Source organism: Ipomoea triloba, chromosome 2 (assembly GCF_003576645.1).
Source record: "Ipomoea triloba cultivar NCNSP0323 chromosome 2, ASM357664v1".
NCBI lineage: Eukaryota > Viridiplantae > Streptophyta > Magnoliopsida > Solanales > Convolvulaceae > Ipomoea > Ipomoea triloba.
In genome coordinates, this window is record NC_044917.1 from 4,032,517 (window position 1) to 4,050,532 (window position 18,016).

Consider the following 18,016-nt stretch of genomic DNA (forward strand, 5'->3'; position numbering starts at 1 on the left):
AGAATATAGTCAAGAAATTTGGATTAATTAAAAAAATGACAAAAACCTATGATCTAACCTCTTCGCCCCAAGCAGTGCCAGATTCATAGCCACAACTTGCAACTTCCTTAGCAGCCTCAAGGGAATTCCGGAATATGGGAATCTCAGGATACAAAGATCCACATAAAATTTGAGTGGTTGATAAAGTGAAAGTTTTTGATTTGCCAAATATTTCCCATTGGTCCTTGTCAGTTGTTTTCCCTAGTAGCATAAAAGTATAGTACAGTAATAAATATATGAATAGGAAAGTCAGTGTAATAAAATAAGTGGGCCAAAATTCATTTATAACGCGTACCATTACTGTCGACCATATGTGGCCACATGCCATATATAATCTTTCTTCTATGGAAACATCCTGTTCCCATATAAATTGATCCTTGAATTCCAGCAATTCCTCGCATTACATACTTTATATAAAAAAAATTTAACTATTAACATACTAATAAAAAATTAAATTACTTCTTAATTTGACAGAGATTAAGTTTGAAATTTGATTGTCAAAAAAAAGTTTGAAATTTAAGTATAAATACAAGAAGTTTTTACTTACTTCTACTATAATTTTCAATTGATTTCCGTAAGGGTCATTCTTTAATCCACCATCAAAGATTTGAGGAAATTGAACAAATCCGACATCTTTCTCATCTTTGACTCCAAGAAAGAAGCACATGGCATGCAGTATCACTTTTGAGTCATTTACGTAAAAATCACAATCGACGTTCAACATGAATGGTGCATTTGTCATCACTCCGGATACTCTTGTCTGTTTTTTCAAATGTGATTATTAGCTACAGTCTTTAACAAAAAGATGAAGAAAAGTTCAACTTCTCCATTGTTACGAAGAAAATCTATAGTGTTTGAAATCTTGTTTTTTTATTTATTTATTTATTATTTTTTTTTTGTAATCTAAAAATATGAAACGAATAGTAAGAAATTAAAAGCTGTAATTGAATAAAGACGGTGGTATAGCTAACTATATAGGTTGCGACGGAGATTATATAATAGATAGTTGTTATATTAAAATAAAGAGTCATTTCCATTTTTGGTCCTACTGATATTGGGACATTGCCAATTTTAGTCCACTTCATTAATTTTTGCCACATTGCGGCCAATTTTATTTAGTTCTTACCACTTTTAGTCCACCGTTAAAATTTTCGTCAAATCACTGTCCAAAACAGGGGTATTTTGGTCTTTTCATGCTTTGGTCATCTCTTTTATCATTTGCAATGGTTTTCCTTACACATTTTCATCCAATGAAGATGTCCGGTCATTTGACGACATATATTAATTTTCTCGTAATTCATTCATTTTTGGATTTTGTGTTTGTTTAATTGGTTGATTCGGTTGAAAATGTATAAGGAAAACAACTGCATAGGTTAAAGGGGATGATCAAAGCATGAAAATACCAAAATACCCTTGTTTTGGATGTCCATTTGATGAAAATTTTAACGGTGGACTAAAAGTGACAAGAACTAAATAAAACTGGTCGCAATGTGGCAAAAATTAATGAAGTGGACTAAAATTGGCAATGTCCCAATAACAGTAGAACCAAAAATGGAAAGAACTCTTAAAATAAATGATAATAGTAATGAAAGTAGTAGTTTTGATGTTCATGAAAGTATTTCATATTCTAAAAAAGTATAGAACTCACAAGTTAATATACAGAGTTTAAACTTATTACCAGAACGTTAAGGGCTCCAGCCTTATAATGATGGGGATGCTTTGGACGCTTCTCTCTAGAGATATATACTAGATGAGGCACTCCATCACCATTATCAACACTTCCCTTATTCTCCCAAATCACCTGAATGAATATGCCTTTAATCAATTAATTTTTAATTCTCTATTTATATATACTTTGATTTAGGGTAAATGCTGCAATGCTAAATACACTCTAAACAACATTTTAATTCATAAAATTGGTATTAAGAATTTCTAGAATATAACATTATATTAAAGCTTTGCATGGTAATAGACCTTTATGATGGCGGGATGATTTCTCCGATCAATATTTGCAAAAACTGAAAACTCGTCAATGAGTTCATGTGACATGGACTCTTCACTTGCTTCTTCTATCTTTCCACAAAGCTTTGAATATTCATCCTGCAAACACATGCACGTACAAAATGGAAAGTGTTTTTTTTTTTTTTTTTTCATTTTTGCAATAATAAGGACTTTTGTATTTTAAATACTCCGTATTCAATAGACATATAAGATTATGAATATTTTGAAGTCCAATTATTATATACCTTCATTTTCTTCCACTCATGTTGGAAGTCTAAGGAGCTATCTTGTGGGAAAATTGGGTTGGCCTTAAAGTATTGAAACGGAGCTCTAACGGCGACGTTATACTTCTTACAAAAGGGAACCCAAAGCTTGGCGAAGTTGGAAGCTTGGACGAGAGAGTAGAAGGTGAGGGGGGATGCGCCGTCATCTGATACATAACAGGCTAGTTTGTTCGCCGGATAGTCCACGGCCAACAAAGATAACACCGTGTTGACAGTTATAATCGGCGGTTCCAGTTCCGGGTCAGCTGCCGTAACGAACATATCCACAGCCGGAAACTCAGATGTCCCATCTCCCAACCTTAAAAACATCGAAACAAGGCAAATTTATACGAAAGAAAACAAATTAAAATTGTGGGAATGTGTGTTTTGTACTATACCATACCATTGCAAGAGGCGTTGAGGATATGTTTTGGGTTGGATTTGATTCCACTTAGCGTTGACGGTGAGAATCCAAACGAAAGTGAACCAAGCCTCGCAGATGAGAGCCAGAAGCCAAGGGATGCGGTCATGGGTGTGGAGAGAAAAGAGTCTGTAGGTAATGAGTGATAGCAGAAGGAATAGGATGATGATTTCAATGGCTCTTGATATTTTGTTGTTTCGGAATTTTATTTCGTAAAGTGGAAAAGGAGGATGCTTGGCTGCCATGGTGTGTATATCTATCTGAACATACAAACAGGAATGGTTGTGTTTCAATTCTCACGATGGGAGTTACAAACTTCAATTCCCATAGTATTTATAAATCTTGGATTTTTGTAGCAAGTGTCAAATTGTACTACGCATTTATTTGACTACTTTAAGATTGAATGTGCTTTTTCTATACTTAAAATGTCCAAATATGCATGTGATAAATTGTGGTTAAGGATTAATTTTGGACATTTTTGTGTGTTTTAAGGTAAAAAAGACAATTTGAAGCTCAATTTGATGTGTTTGAAGTAATATTGGCAAAAATGTGTGTTCAACGAGCAGGGAGAGGTCATTAACCCAAAAGTGCAAAGAAAATGAAGAATAGTGGATTTTGGAATGAAGAGCAGTCGTTACGAGGCTTGGCCTGTTAGGCGTGTAACACCCTCATAATTGAAAATTTTTTGCTACGTTTTCTTTGACAGGACATGTGACGTCTCTGTATTTTAATCATATTTCAGCCTATGAATGTCTAAGTCAAGTGATTTAAATGACATTAAGAAGATAATTGAAAGAACTATAACTTCTATGAAGACTCCAAAGTCTAATTCGAACGCTGACAACCTTAAAACGGACTATAATCCAATGAAACCATAACTATTGCACATAGTATGGAAGAAGTTGTAAAACAGGGTGTTCTATTGTCACGAGCCTCATTACACAAGCCAAAGGAGGAAGTTAGTTTTTCATTAAGGGAGTTAGACATTAAGTTAGATACTAGTTTTATTTCTCCACACCTTGAAGCCTAGATGGAAAAAAATTACTTGATATCTCCTTTCAATTCCAATTTCTATTTCAAACATTAGTTAGATTCAATTACATCTTCTTCTTCTTTTTCCCATGTGACAAATATATTTTTTTAAAGTCAACTTTATTATTATTAGCTTATAATTCTAACACTACTACACTAGCTAGCCTCACCTAACAATTTGCCAGAGTACAGGGTAGCATGGGACCAAAATTGGCAGAGTACATAATAAAATGGGACCCATTTTTTTTTAATGTTAAATAAAAATAAATGTTGTTGTTGTGGTTATTATTATTATTATTATATTTGCACAGAGCTGAGTGAGATATTTATTTATTTTTAAGTTTTGATATTCACAATTTCGTATGACAAATATATGATTGGCTATTTACATATTATTAATAAATATATCTTCTTTACATGGGATGGAGTGAGTTAACTCTTTACACCTAATAAATAAAAAGAATTTTATTGTCATGTAAGAGGTAATGAGTATTATGAGGTGAAATCATGAGATCAAAAGAAAATATTATTATTCATTATTTAAAAGTGAATTAAAATTACAACAACCTTTTACGATATAAGTTATGGACTAAGACATAATCTCTTTCCTAGGATTATTACTTTAATTTTAATTTCCTAACTAGTAGATAATTATTTTTTATGTAGGCATTATTAAAGAAAAACTACTCATAAATACATCTTAATATAATTCTATATTTTTATATGAAGGAGTCTGACCGTTTCCATTTGCCAATTTGATTGGTATTACCTGGCCTAGTTAGATTAATGTAGATTACCATTTTTGTGTTCTAAGGTATCCAAAATGAAATTAAAAGAGTAGGGAAATATGAATTTATATATCCTCATCTTAGATTACATGAATATCCAAACATTGCATTCATGCATATTTATACATAATAATTGTTAAGCATATATAATATATAAACATAAATATACAACTCAACTATATATCAGTACTTTAGACTTTTAATTAAGATGGAGCACATATTTCAATTTGGTATCAAAATCAATATGTGCATATAATATATAAACTACACATGAATAAAGTCATAAACCACTCAAACCCACCATCATTCAACTGTTCAATTATTTATTTATATTGGCGTGATTTACCTCTTCTATATAATTTATAAATTATTATATAAAAATATGACTTATACAATAGGCAACTTTGTATAGTGGCTATGAGATTCCAAATATGAAGTGCAACATAATTAGGGTGTGTTTGGTTGGTGGGTTTAGGCATAAGGAATGGGTATGAAAGTGATTGTTTGTGTTTGGTTGATAGGTTTTGTGAATGCTACTATGGGTTTGGAATACCCCATTAATGACAAAACCCATACCCTTATTAAATAAGGGTTTCATCCCCCTTCCTCATTTCTTTCTCAACTATTAATAATCATTCCCATTCCACCCAATTACCAAACATGTTAAATACTTTCACCAAAACCCATTACCATTACCAAGTATTTGATACCCATTCCGATTCCGATTCCCATGTGCGAACCAAACGCACCCTTAGTTTACGCAGATCAGTTTGCCCTTTTGCAAGCATGGACAAAAAGTAATGCCAATCCCACAGACTTTACAATAGTAGATAATGGAATCCCATACTTCCCCTTTCCAAACAATCCCTTGAGAAATGCCCAATACATTAATATTACCCACACACTGCATATTGCCTCTCCTAAACTCCAACTACGATTCTTCTTCTGTTTAAAATCCACAAGTCCAATGAGCAAAGCTGCCAAGTTCACCAACAAAATGGTTGTGCCAGGAACAAACAGAGGAGATTCATCGAATGTGAACCGTCCGACGTTGGAGTCGTCATCCTTGTCTAGTGTTTCGTCGCTCATGTGATCTTTCTTGGTGACTTCGAAGACCGTTTCAGACAATCCAAAAACCTTAACTACCCCGGCCCACTTAGGAATCCTAACAACCATGACCCAGATGCGTACACTTTCCACATTCTTTGGTTGTTCCACCACGCCCGTAAAGACTCCCCAGCTCTGATGTACTCCGATAAAGTGTACAAATTGTAGATGATGAAAATGGAAGCTGGAATTATAATGGCTGCTTCGTTTATCTTTGGTTGGAAGTGGGAATTGAATTGTTGATGATGCAATATGCGGGGAGAAGAGCATAACATATTTCAAAAAAGGGCCGAATGGGCCAACTCATAATCCATAGATAAGCCAAGAATTGCCTGAAGTGGAGCCTCCCAAATAGGGCCCAAATAATTGGGCTTTTCTTGCAGATCAGTATTTCCAGTAGCCCAGTGGCCCATCGCTTTTGCTGGGTCAACGCGGCAGGCCCACTTGTTGGTGCACTTCCAAGAAACCCAGGTGGGTTGGGATCACAATAAGCAGATTTCCAACCCTTACCGTGGATACTTATCCCGGTTTTCGTGTCTTCTGCTGCACTTCCATACAACAACCCAACCTAAAAAGATTATCGGTCAAAAATAGTTGTGGTGTCAATCCAATCCAAAAAAAAAAAACTTGATGTACAATTTAGTATTTAGTTTCAAAATTAAATTGATCCAGTCTAACTTTTCATTGGTCTTGTGACTATTTAAAGAGTTAGGATATAGTCAGACAAACTCAAGAAATCAGGATTAAATTGATCCAGTCTAACCTTTTGACCCCAAGCAGTGCCAGATTCATAGCCACAACTTGCAACTTCTTTAGCAGCCTCAAGGGAATTTGGAAATATGGGAATCTCAGGATACAAAGATCCACATAAAATTTGAGTGGTTGATAAAGAGAAAATTTTTGATTTGCCAAACATTTCCCATTGCTCCTTGCCAGTTGACTTCCCAAAGTAGCATAAAAGTATAGTACAGTAATAGATACTATATATGGATAGGAAAGTGACTGTAATAAAAACTGACATTAAACTATTAAAAGTAAGTGGGTCAAAATTCATTTATAATGCATACCATTACTGTTGACCATATGTGGCCACATGCCATATATAACCTTTCTTCTATGGAAACATCCAGTTCCCATATAAAATGATCCTTGAATTCCAGCGATTCCTGGCAGTACATACTATATAAAAAATATAACTATTAACGTACCAAAAAAAATTAAATTACTTCTTAATTTAACATTAAAGAGAATAAGTTGAAATTTAAGTATAAATACATGCTTACTTCCATTGAAATTTTCAATTGATTTCCGTAAGGGTCATTCTTTAATCCACCATTAAAACTTTGAGGGAATTGAACGAATCCGACATAATTTTCGTCTTTGACTCCAAGAAAGAAGCACATAGCGTGTAGTATTACTTTTGAGTCATTTACGTAAAAGTCACAATCGACGTTCAACATGAAAGGTGCATTTGTCATCACTCCTGATACTCTTGTCTGTTTGTTCCAATTCAAATGTGATTATTAGCTAGAGTCTTTAACAAAAAGATGAAGAAAAGTTCAACTTCTCCATTGTTACGAAGACAATCTATAGGGTTTGAAATCTAATTATTTTTTCATCTAAAAATACGAAACGTAGTAAGAAAAGTTGTAATTGAATAAGGGTCACACTTGTGTGAGACCGTCTCACGGATCTTTATTCGTGAGACGGGTCGGGTCGGGTCAAAGCACCATGCAAATGTCATACTTATATGTGTAAATATCATACTTATATGCTTAAATATAACACTTATCAAGAATACAATTTTTGTTACTTATAAAAGAAAAAGTAATACATTTTTCATAGTAAGTAATGTTGACAAGTGCTCCTTACTTATAAGGGCAAANAAAGTATTGTATTTTCCCTTAAAAGTATTACATTTACCCTTATAAGTAACAAAAATTTTATTCCTGATTAGTATTACATTTGAGCATATAAGTATGACATTTGTGATAAGTGTTACAATTGCATATTGACCCGACCCGACCCGACCCGTCTCATGGTGAGACGGTCTCACACAAGTTTTTGCCATTGAATAAAAATGGTGCCATAGAGGTAGAGTTAACTAGGGTATGACGTGATAAGTATATCACATAGATTATATACTGCGTAATATATAGATACTCTCTCCGTCCCATTTTATGTGTCTAGTTCGGTTAACAAGCCTTGACTGAAGTAATTTTTAATCTACTTTTCATAAAATTAAGTTTAGTATTAGTATATAAAATTTTTATATTTAGAAACTATATTAAAATTACTATTAAATACAAAAAAAATCAAATTTATAAATAAGTAAAATATACTAAAGAAAATAAACAAAGGAGAAAGAGTTGGTTTGACCAATTAGTAGTAATTATGAGAGATAAAATGGGACAGAGGGAGCAGTTGTTATATTAAAATAAGTTAATAATGAAAATAGTAGCTTAATGTTCATGAAAGTATTTCATATTTTAAGTTATACTACGTACTATTTACTTACATGGTCCGTGCTGAAAGTATTTCATATTATAAAAATTATAGAATTCACTAGAGAGCTTAAGTGTATTACCATAACATTAATGGCTCCCGCCTTAAAATGATGGGGATGCATTGGACGCTTCTCTCTAGAGATATATATTAGATGAGGCACACCATCACCATTATCAACACTTTCCTTGTTCTCCCAAATCACCTGAATTAATATGCATTTATTCAATTAATTTTTAATTCTCTATTTATACTTTGATTTACTGTAAAGTCCGCAATGCTAAATACACTCTAAGCAACATTTTAATTCATAAAATTGGTATTAAAAATTTTTACAATATATTAAAGCTTTGCATGGTTTAGTATGGAGATCAGATGTAATAAACCTTTATGATGGCGGAGTGGTCCCTCCGATCAATATTTGCAAAAACTGAAAACTCGTCAATAAGTTCATGTGACACGGACTCTTCACTTGCTTCAACTATCTTTCCACAAATGTTTGAATATTCATCCTGCAAACACATGCACGTACAAAATGGACATATTAGATTATGAATATTTTAAAGTCCAATTATTATATGATAGGACAGTATAAATCTTCATATATATATATATATATATATATATATATATATATATATATATATATATATGTACCTTCATTTTCTTCCACTCATGTTGGAAATCTAAGGAGCTATCTTGTGGGAAAGTTGGGTTGGCGTTAAAGTATCTAAACGGAGCTCTAACGGCGATGTTATACTTCTTACAAAAGGGAACCCAAAGCTTGGCGAAGTTGGAAGCTTGGACGAGAGAGTAGAAGGTGAGGGGGGATGCGCCGTCATCTGATACATAACAGGCTAGCTTCTTCGCCGGATAGTCCACAGCTAACAAAGATAACACCGTGTTGACCGTTATAATTGGCGGTTCCAGTTCCGGGTCGGCCGTCGTAACGAACATATCCACAGCAGGAAACTCAGATGTACCATTTCCCAACCTTAAAAACGTCGGAACAACTTAATCACTAGGAAACTATACGCTCAAGAAAATTAAAACAATTAATATTGTATGTACTACCATACCATTGCAAGAGGCGTTGAGGGTATGTGTTTTGGTTTGGATTTGATTCCACTTAGCATTGACGGTGAGAACCAGGGCCGTTCCAATAAAATTTGGGGCCCCGTGCCATATTTTAATTTGAGCCCTTTTTTCGAGTAATTTTTATATATAAATAGTAATTGTTTAAAAAGTTGTATATATCAAAATATAAATATTGTATAAAAAATACATATAAAATTTTATTTAAAAAGTGACATGCGTCGTGCACAATTAGACGCAATTTTTCAAGAGCTCTTTTTTGTAATGAATTTTTCAAGAGCTCCTTTTTGAGATTGAGTTAGTTGCTCAATTCTTCTTTTCTTTTTACGCTTTTCAGACCCAGATGTATATTTTCTAGAAGACATAATTATAAAATCCTAAGGAAAAAAATTATTTAGAAACTCTATGAATAAATAATTAATCAAGAAACAAATTCTTAAAACAATAAACAAAAATTATGAAAATACGTAATTTTAATTACCTGTTAAGAGAATTGAAGAACTTGAAACTTGAAAGTTTATGTGATCAAGAAGAATTGAAGAACCAGTTGATTTGCGGTCTGCGATCTATGAAATTACCGAATTGTGAATTGGGAATTATCGAAGGGTTGAATTCTATTACAGTATGCCGTATTTAATATTTATAGGGTTGGCAATGTTTTTTGATTAGGAAATATATATATATGTTGGAATTGACAATGTGTTTGCAGCTTTGTTAATTGAAATTTAGATTAGGAAATATATATACATATTGGAATCGGCAATATTCTGCTAATTGAGATTTATATTAGGAAATTTATATATGATTAGAAATTGGGGCCCCCAAAAATTGACAATATACAGCTTCATATATTTAGCCTAATTTTTTATAAACCATATACACATATAATTTTTTTTTTTTAAATATGGGGCCCCCAAAAATTGGGGGCCCTGTGCGGTCGCACATGTTAGACATGCTCAGATACGGCCCTGGTGAGAACCCAAACGAAAGTGAACCAAGCCTCGCATATGAGAGCCAGAAGCCAAGGGATTCCGTCATGGCTGCCCAGAGAAAATAGTCTGTAGGTAATGAGTGATAGCAGAAGGAATAGGATGATGATTTCAATGGCTCTTGATATTCTGTTGTTTCGGTATTTTATTTCGTAAAGTGGAAAAGGAGGATGCTTGGCTGCCATGATGTGCTAATCTCAACATACAAACAGGAAGGATTGTCTTTCAATTCTCTCAATTGTACTATTTTGAAGGCATTTATTGACTAATTTAAGATTTTTCTATACTTCAAATCTCCAAATATGTGATGAATTGTGGTGAAGGATTAATTTTGACATTTTTATGTATTTTAAGGTAAAAGGGCAATTTAGAGTTGAATTTGATGTGTTTGAAGTCATATTGGCAAAAATGTGTGTTCCAAGAGTCACGAGAGATCATTAAAGTAAAAAAGAGAGGTTGAAGTATATCATGTGATGACCCGAGGACCCAAATTAAAGGTGCAAAGGAAATGAAGAAAAATGAATTTTGGAATGATGACTAGGCGTTATGAGGCCCGGCCCGTTACACATGTAACACCCTCATAATAGCAAAAGTTTTGCTCATCTGTTTTCTTTGACAGGTGATTGTCTCTGTATTTTAATGATATCTCAGCCTATGAATGTCTGAAACAAGTGATTTAAATGGCATTAAAAAGATAATTGAAAGAGCTATAACTTCTATGAAGGGTTAGGGATGGCAACGGGGCAGGGGCGGGGAATGGGGTCCCCGTCCCCGTCACTGAAATTTCTGCCACCCAGCCTCGATTTTTCGGGGACGGTGAATCTCTGCGGGAATTTTTTTGAATTATGCCAATTTTAAAAAATACTAATATTATGAAAATTTTATATTGTTAAACCGTGAATCATTAAATTGTTTCAAACTCCTCCAAAATCCAAACATCCAAAGTCCAAAGTCCAAACATAAGTACATAACAAAATAAATGAACTTCAAATTTTCAACTCTCAAAGCTCAAGTAGTGGTCCTCAACTAGCCAAGTCTTCATTAATAACTTGAAAAAAAATAATACGGAGTAATAATTTGATAAAATAAAATTAGTTTACGATATAGACATCAAACACAATAAAATTAAACAATTATATATAGTCACGTAGCATAATGCAAACCAGATATTTGAATGACAAAAACTTGTTTTGTAAATATACTGTGTGCATGCACAACAATCTAAAGTAAATATATTGTCTGCATATTTGAATGATTCAAATGAGAAAGAATACAAATTAAATTTGAATGACAAAAACTTATTTTGTAAATATACTGAGTGCACAATAATCTAAGTATCTAACTAAAAATCTAACTAGATGCATATATCCTTTCAAAAAAAAAAAAACTAGATGCATATATTATATAAATATATATTATATATTATATAATATTTAACGGGAATTCGAGGACAGGGACGGGGTCGGGGTCAGGGATCGGGGTCGGGGCTGGGGTAGGGAACTCCCTCCTTGTTCCCATCCCCGGCGGGGATTGTGAAATTGTCCCATCACTACCATCATTCCCCGAAAAAAATCCCGACCTCGTCTCTGTCGGGGTGGGAATCGATTCTCCCGTTAGGGCGAGTTGAATTGTCATCTCTAATGAAGCCCCTAAAGTCTAATTTGAACGCCTACATAAGTATATAGTAAAAATGGCCGGGCTATAGACCATAACTACTGCACATAGTATGGAAGAAACTGCAGAACAGGATGCATGCTCTATTGTCACGAGCCCAATTACACAAGCCAAATGAGGAAGCTAGTATTTCATTAGAGGAGTAAGGAGTTAGACATTAGGTTATACTAGTTTTATTTCTCCATACCTAGAACCCTATATAGGAAAAATTTACTTCATTTCTCCTTCCAATTCCAATTTCTATTACAAACATTAGTTAGATTCAATTACATTTTCTTCTTCTACTTTTTTTCCATGTGACAAATATTTTTTTTAAAGTCAACTTTATTATTATTAGCTTATTATTCTAACACGTACTAACTAGCCTCACCTAACGATTTGCAAGAGTATAGAGTAGCATGGGACCAAAATTGGCATGAACCTCACCTAACGATTTGTAAGAGTATAGAGTAGCATGGGACCAATATTGGCAAGTGCATAACAGCATGGCTGGGACCATTTTTTTAAATATTAAATAACAATAAATGTTATTATTATTATTATATTTTCACAAAGCTAAGTGAGATATTTATTTGTTTTTAACTTTTGATATTCACAATTTCGTATTACAATATATGATTGGTTATTCACATATTTGATTAATAAATATATATTCTTTACATGATGGAGTGAGTTAACTCATTGTACCTAATGAATAAAAAGAGTTTTATTGTCATATAAGAAGTGAGCATTATGAAGTGAAATCAAGAGATCTAGGAAAAATATTATTATTCATTTTAAAAGTGAATTAAAATTACAACAACCTTTTACACACCAAGAGATATAAGTTAGGGACTAAGGCATAATGTTTTTCCTAGCATTATTACTTTAATATACATTTCCTAATTAGTAGATAATTATTTTTTTATGTATGATTAAAGACAAATTACTCATAAATACATCTTAGTATAATTTTAAATTTGTATATTTTTACATGAAGGAGCCTGACCGTTTCCATTTGTCAATTTAATTGGTATTGCCCGGCCAAACTAGATTAATGTAGATTACCATTTTTGTCTTCTAAGGTATCCAAAATAAAGTAAAAAGAGTAGGGAAATATGAATTTGCATTCATCTTAGATTACATGAATATCCAAACATGCATATTTATACATAATAATAACATGATGAATAAAGTAGAAACCACTCAAAGCATACCATGATATCATTCAATTGTTCATATACATTGGTATGACTTACCTCTTTTATATAATTTACAGATTATTATATAAAAATATGAGTTATACAATACCCTTTCATATAGTCACTATGAATTTTCGAATATGAAGTACAACACAATAAGTTTACGCAGATAAGTTTGTCCTTTTGCAAGCATGGACAAAAAGCAATGCCAATCCCACAGACTTTGCAATAGTAGATAATGGAATCCCATACTTCCCCTTTCCAAACAATCCCTTGAGAAATGCCCAATACATTAACATTACCCACACACTGCAAATTGCCTCTCCTAAACTCCAACTACGACTCTTATTAATCTGTTTAAAGTAATCCAGAATTCCAATGAACAAAGCTGCCATGTTCACCAACAAAATGGTTGTGCCAGGGACAAACAACGGAGATTCATCAAATGTGAACCGTCCGACGTTGGAGTCGTCATCCTTGTCTAGAGTTTCGTCGCTCGAATGATCCTTCTTGGTGACTTCGAACACCGTTTCAGACAATCCAAAAACCTTAACTACCCCACTTAGGAATCCTAACAACCATGACCCAGATGCGTACACTTTCCACATTCTTTGGTTGTTCCACCACGCTCGTAGCGACTCCCCGGCTCTGATGTACTCCGATAGAGTGTACAAATTGTAGATGATGAAAATGGAAGCTGCTATTATAATGGCGCCTTCTTTTATCTTTGGTTGGAAGTGGGAATTGTTGATGATGCAATATGCAGGGAGAAGAGCATAACATATTTCAAAAAAGGGCCGAATGGGCCAACTCAGAATCCATAGATAAGCCAAGAATTGCCTGAAGTGGAGCCTCCCAAATAGGGCCCAAATGATTGGGCTTTTCTTGCAGATCAGTATTTCCAGTAGCCCAGTGGCCCATCGCTTTTGCTGGGTCAACGCGGCAGGCCCACTTGTTGGTGCACTCCCAAGAAACCCAGGTGGGTTGGGATCACAATAAGCAGATTTCCAACCCTTACCGTGGATACTTATCCCGGTTTTCGTGTCTTCTGCTGCACTTCCATACAACCACCCAACCTAAAAGGTTATCGATCAAAAATAGTAGTGGTGTCAATCCAACTAAAAAAAATTGGAGTAAAATTTAGTATTAAGTTTCAAAATTAGATTGACCTAGTCTAACTTTTCATTGGTCTTCTGACGGATTTAAAGTGTCTAAAAAAAAAAAAACTCACAAAAACCTATGCAGTAACCTTTTGGCCCCAAGCAGTGCCAGATTCATAGCCACAACTTGCAACTTCCTTTGCAGCCTCAAGGGAATTCGGAAATATGGGAATCTCAGGATACAAAGATCCAGATAAAATTTGAATGGTTGATAACGAGAAAATTTTTGATTTGCCGAACAGTTCCAATTGGTCCTTGTCAGTTGATTTCCCTAGTAGCATAAAAGTATAGTACAGTAATAAATACATTATGTGGATAGGAAAGCAACTGTATTATTGTAATAAGAACTGACATTAAACTATTAAAGTAAGTGGGCCAAAATTCATTTATAATGCGTACCATTACTGTCGACCACATGTGGCCACATGCCATATATAATCTTTCTTCTATGGAAACATCCAGTTCCCATATAAAATGATCCTTGAATTCCAGCGATTCCTCGCAGTACATACTATATAAAAAATATAACTATTAACGTACTAAAACAATTAAATTACTTCTTAATTTAACATTAAAGAGATTAAGTTGAAATTTAAGTATAAATACATACTTACTTCCATTAAAATTTTCAATTGGTTTCCGTAAGGGTCATTCTTTAATCCACCATCAAAGCTTTGAGGGAATTGAACGAATCCGACATCCTTTTCGTCTTTGACTCCAAGAAAGAAGCACATAGCATGTAGTACTACTTTTGAGTCGTTTACATAAAAGTCACAATCGACGTTCAACATGAAAGGTGCATTTGTCATCACTCCTGATACTCTTGTCTGTTTGTTCCAAATGTGATTATTAGCTATAGTCTTTAACAAAAAGATGAAAAAAAGTTCAACTTCTCCATTGTTACAAAGACAATCTATAGAGTTTGAAATCTAATTGTTTTCTCATCTAAAAATATTAAACGAATAGTAAGAAAAGCTGTAATTGAATAAAAATGGTGGTAGAGTTAACTAGGGTATGACTTGATAAGTATATCACAAAGATTATATACTCCGTAATAGATAGTTGTTATTAAAATAAGTGATAATAGTAATGAAAATAGTAGTTGTAATGTTAATGAAAGTATTTCATATTTTAAGTTATACTATTTACGTACATAGTCCGTGTTGAAAGTATCTCATATTATAAAAATTATAGAACTCCCTAGAGAGTTTAAACTTATTACCAGAGCATTAATGGCTCCCGCCTTAAAATGATGGGGATGCATTGGACGCTTCTCTCGAGAGATATATATTAGATGAGGCACACCATCACCATTATCAACACTTCCCTTGTTCTCCCAAATCACCTGAATTGATATGCATTAAATCAATTAATTTTTAATTCTCTATTTATACTTTGATTTAGGGTAAAGCCCACAATGCTAAATACACTCTAAACAACATTTTAATTCATAAAATTGGTATTAAGAATTTTTACAATATAACATTAAAGCTTTACATGGTAATAAACCTTTATGATGACGGGATGGTCTCTCTGATCAATATTTGCAAAAACTGAAAACTCGTCCATAAGTTCATGTGACACGGACTCTTCACTTGCTTCTTCTATCTTTCTACAAAGCTTTGAATATTCATCCTGCAAACAAATGCACGTACAAAATGGAAAGTGTTTTTCCATTTTTTTTTTCATTTTTGCAATAATAAGGACTTTTGTATTTGTTTTCAAAAAAAAGGACTTTTGTATTTTAAATACTCCGTATTCAATAGACATATAAGATTATGAATATTTTGAAGTCCAATTATTATATACCTTCATTTTCTTCCACTCATGTTGGAAGTCTAAGGAGCTATCTTGTGGGAAAATTGGGTTGGCCTTAAAGTATTGAAACGGAGCTCTAACGGCGACGTTATACTTCTTACAAAAGGGAACCCAAAGCTTGGCGAAGTTGGAAGCTTGGACGAGAGAGTAGAAGGTGAGGGGGGATGCGCCGTCATCTGATACGTAACAGGCTAGCTTCTTCGCCGGATAGTCCACAGCCAACAAAGATAGCACCGTGTTGACCGTTATAATCGGCGGTTCCAGTTCCGGGTCGGCCGTGGTAACGAACATATCCACAGCCGGAAACTCAGATGTCCCATCTCCCAACCTTAAAAACATCGAAACAAGGCAAATTTATACGAAAGAAAACAAATTAAAATTGTAGGAATTGTGTGTATTGTACTATACCATACCATTGCGAGAGGCGTTGAGGGTATGTTTTGGTTTGGATTTGATTCCATTTAGCGTTGAGGATGAGAATCCAAACGAAAGTGAACCAAGCCTCGCAGATGAGAGCCAGAAGCCAAGGGATGCGGTCATGGGTGTGGAGAGAAAAGAGTCTGTAGGTAATGAGTGATAGCAGAAGGAATAGGATGATGATTTCAATGGCTCTTGATATTTTGTTGTTTCGGAATTTTATTTCGTAAAGTGGAAAAGGAGGATGCTTGGCTGCCATGATGCGTATATCTGAACATACAAACAGGAATTGTTGTTTGGCAGAAGGAATGGTTATGTTTCAATTCTCGAGATTGGAGTTATAGATTTCGATTCCCATAGAATTTATAAATCTTGGATTTTTTATTTTTTGTAGTAAGTGTCAAGTTGTACGATTTTTGAAGGCATTTATTCACTAAATGAAGACCCGGTGTTACGAGGCCCGACCCGGTACGTGTGTAACATTCTCATAATAGCAACATTTTTGCTCTATTTTCTTTGACAGGTTACGTCTCTATATTTTAAAGTGTTAAACATATCTAAGCCTATGAATGTCTGAATCAAGTGATTTAAATGACATTAAAAAGATAATTGAAAGAGTTATAACTTCTAGGAAGACTCGAAAGTCGAATTTGAGCGCCTACAAGGTAAAAATGGGCTATAAACCATAACTACTGCACATAGTATGGAAGAAACTGCAGAATAGGGTACTTTATTGTCACGAGCTCCATTACGCAAGCCAAATGAGAGACTTAATTTTTCATTAGGAGAGTTAGACATTAAGTTAAATACTAGTTTTATTTCTCTATACCTAAAACCTTAAATTGAAAAAATTTACTTAATTTCTCCTTTCAATTCCAATTCCTATTACAAACATTAGTTAGATTCAATTACATCTTCTTCTTTTTTCTTTTTGATTTTTTTCTCTGTGACAAATAATTTTTTTTAAAAGTCAACTTTATTACTATTTGCATGCTTATAATTCTAACACTAGCTAGCATCACCTAACAATTTGCCAGAGTACAGAGTAGCATGGGACCAAAATTGGCAGAGTACATAATAAGATGTGACCGATTTTTTTTAAATATTAAATAAAAATAAATATTATTATTATTATTATTATTATATTTTCATAGGAGATGTTTATTTGTTTTTAACTTTGATATTCACAATTTCGTATGACAATATATTATTAGTTATTCACATATTTGATTAATATGTTCTTTATATGGGATGAAGTCCGTTAACTCATTATACTAATAAATAAAATTGTCATGTAAGAGGTGATGACCATTATGAGGTGAAATCAAGAGATCAGAAAAAATATTATTATTCATTTTAAAAGTGAATTAAAATTACAACAATCGTTTACACCAAGAGATATAAGTTATGGACTAAGACATAATCTCTTTCCTAGGATTATTACTTTAATTCTAATTTCCTAACTAGTAGATAATTATTATTTTTTTAATGTATGATTAAAAGAAAATTACTTATAAATACATCTT

General features: G+C 33.4%; 2 protein-coding genes and 1 pseudogene across 4 annotated transcripts in view; all 3 read right to left on the reverse strand.

The window, feature by feature from the left end:
• The window catches only part of LOC116009873 (cellulose synthase-like protein H1), a 41,043-nt gene that overhangs the window by 1,172 nt on the left and 21,855 nt on the right, over positions 1–18,016 (reverse strand). The window contains exons 1-7 of one of the 2 annotated variants that reach the window (XM_031249052.1): positions 2,707–3,012; positions 2,286–2,622; positions 2,014–2,139; positions 1,718–1,840; positions 587–799; positions 335–446; positions 59–240 (exon numbers count right to left, since the gene is read on the reverse strand). In XM_031249052.1, the coding sequence (XP_031104912.1) occupies positions 59–240; positions 335–446; positions 587–799; positions 1,718–1,840; positions 2,014–2,139; positions 2,286–2,622; positions 2,707–2,969 (1,356 nt within the window). In that variant the 5' untranslated portion in view covers positions 2,970–3,012. Of the gene's footprint in view, positions 1–58; positions 241–334; positions 447–586; positions 800–1,717; positions 1,841–2,013; positions 2,140–2,285; positions 2,623–2,706; positions 3,013–18,016 lie in introns of those variants that run through there. The other variant, XM_031249051.1, reaches the window with a different exon arrangement.
• Positions 4,952–10,425, reverse strand: LOC116009876 (annotated as a pseudogene).
• LOC116009871 (cellulose synthase-like protein H1) lies at positions 13,043–16,839 on the reverse strand. Of its 2 annotated transcripts, none has more exons than XM_031249048.1 (8): positions 16,487–16,839; positions 16,065–16,401; positions 15,753–15,890; positions 15,478–15,600; positions 14,870–15,082; positions 14,655–14,766; positions 14,345–14,526; positions 13,043–14,171 (listed from the first exon to the last, which is right to left on the reverse strand). In XM_031249048.1, the coding sequence occupies exons 1-8, from the start codon at positions 16,747–16,749 to the stop codon at positions 13,257–13,259; spliced, it is 2,283 nt and encodes a 760-aa protein (XP_031104908.1). In that variant the 5' UTR covers positions 16,750–16,839; the 3' UTR covers positions 13,043–13,256. The 2 variants fall into 2 exon arrangements, with proteins under 2 accessions (XP_031104908.1, XP_031104909.1); XM_031249049.1 differs by having other exon boundaries at positions 15,765–15,890; positions 16,487–16,838.

Excerpts from the sequence above, each read along its gene's own strand:
- LOC116009871 (XM_031249048.1), bottom strand. The coding sequence starts at position 16,749 with ATGGCAGCCAAGCATCCTCCTTTTCCACTTTACGAAATAAAATTCCGA. Across the intron at positions 16,402-16,486 it reads CCTCAACGCCTCTCGCAATG|GTTGGGAGATGGGACATCTG; the intron begins GTATGGTATAGT and ends GATGTTTTTAAG. Across the intron at positions 14,767-14,869 it reads AATTGAAAATTTTAATGGAA|TATGTACTGCGAGGAATCGC; the intron begins GTAAGTATGTAT and ends TTTTTTATATAG.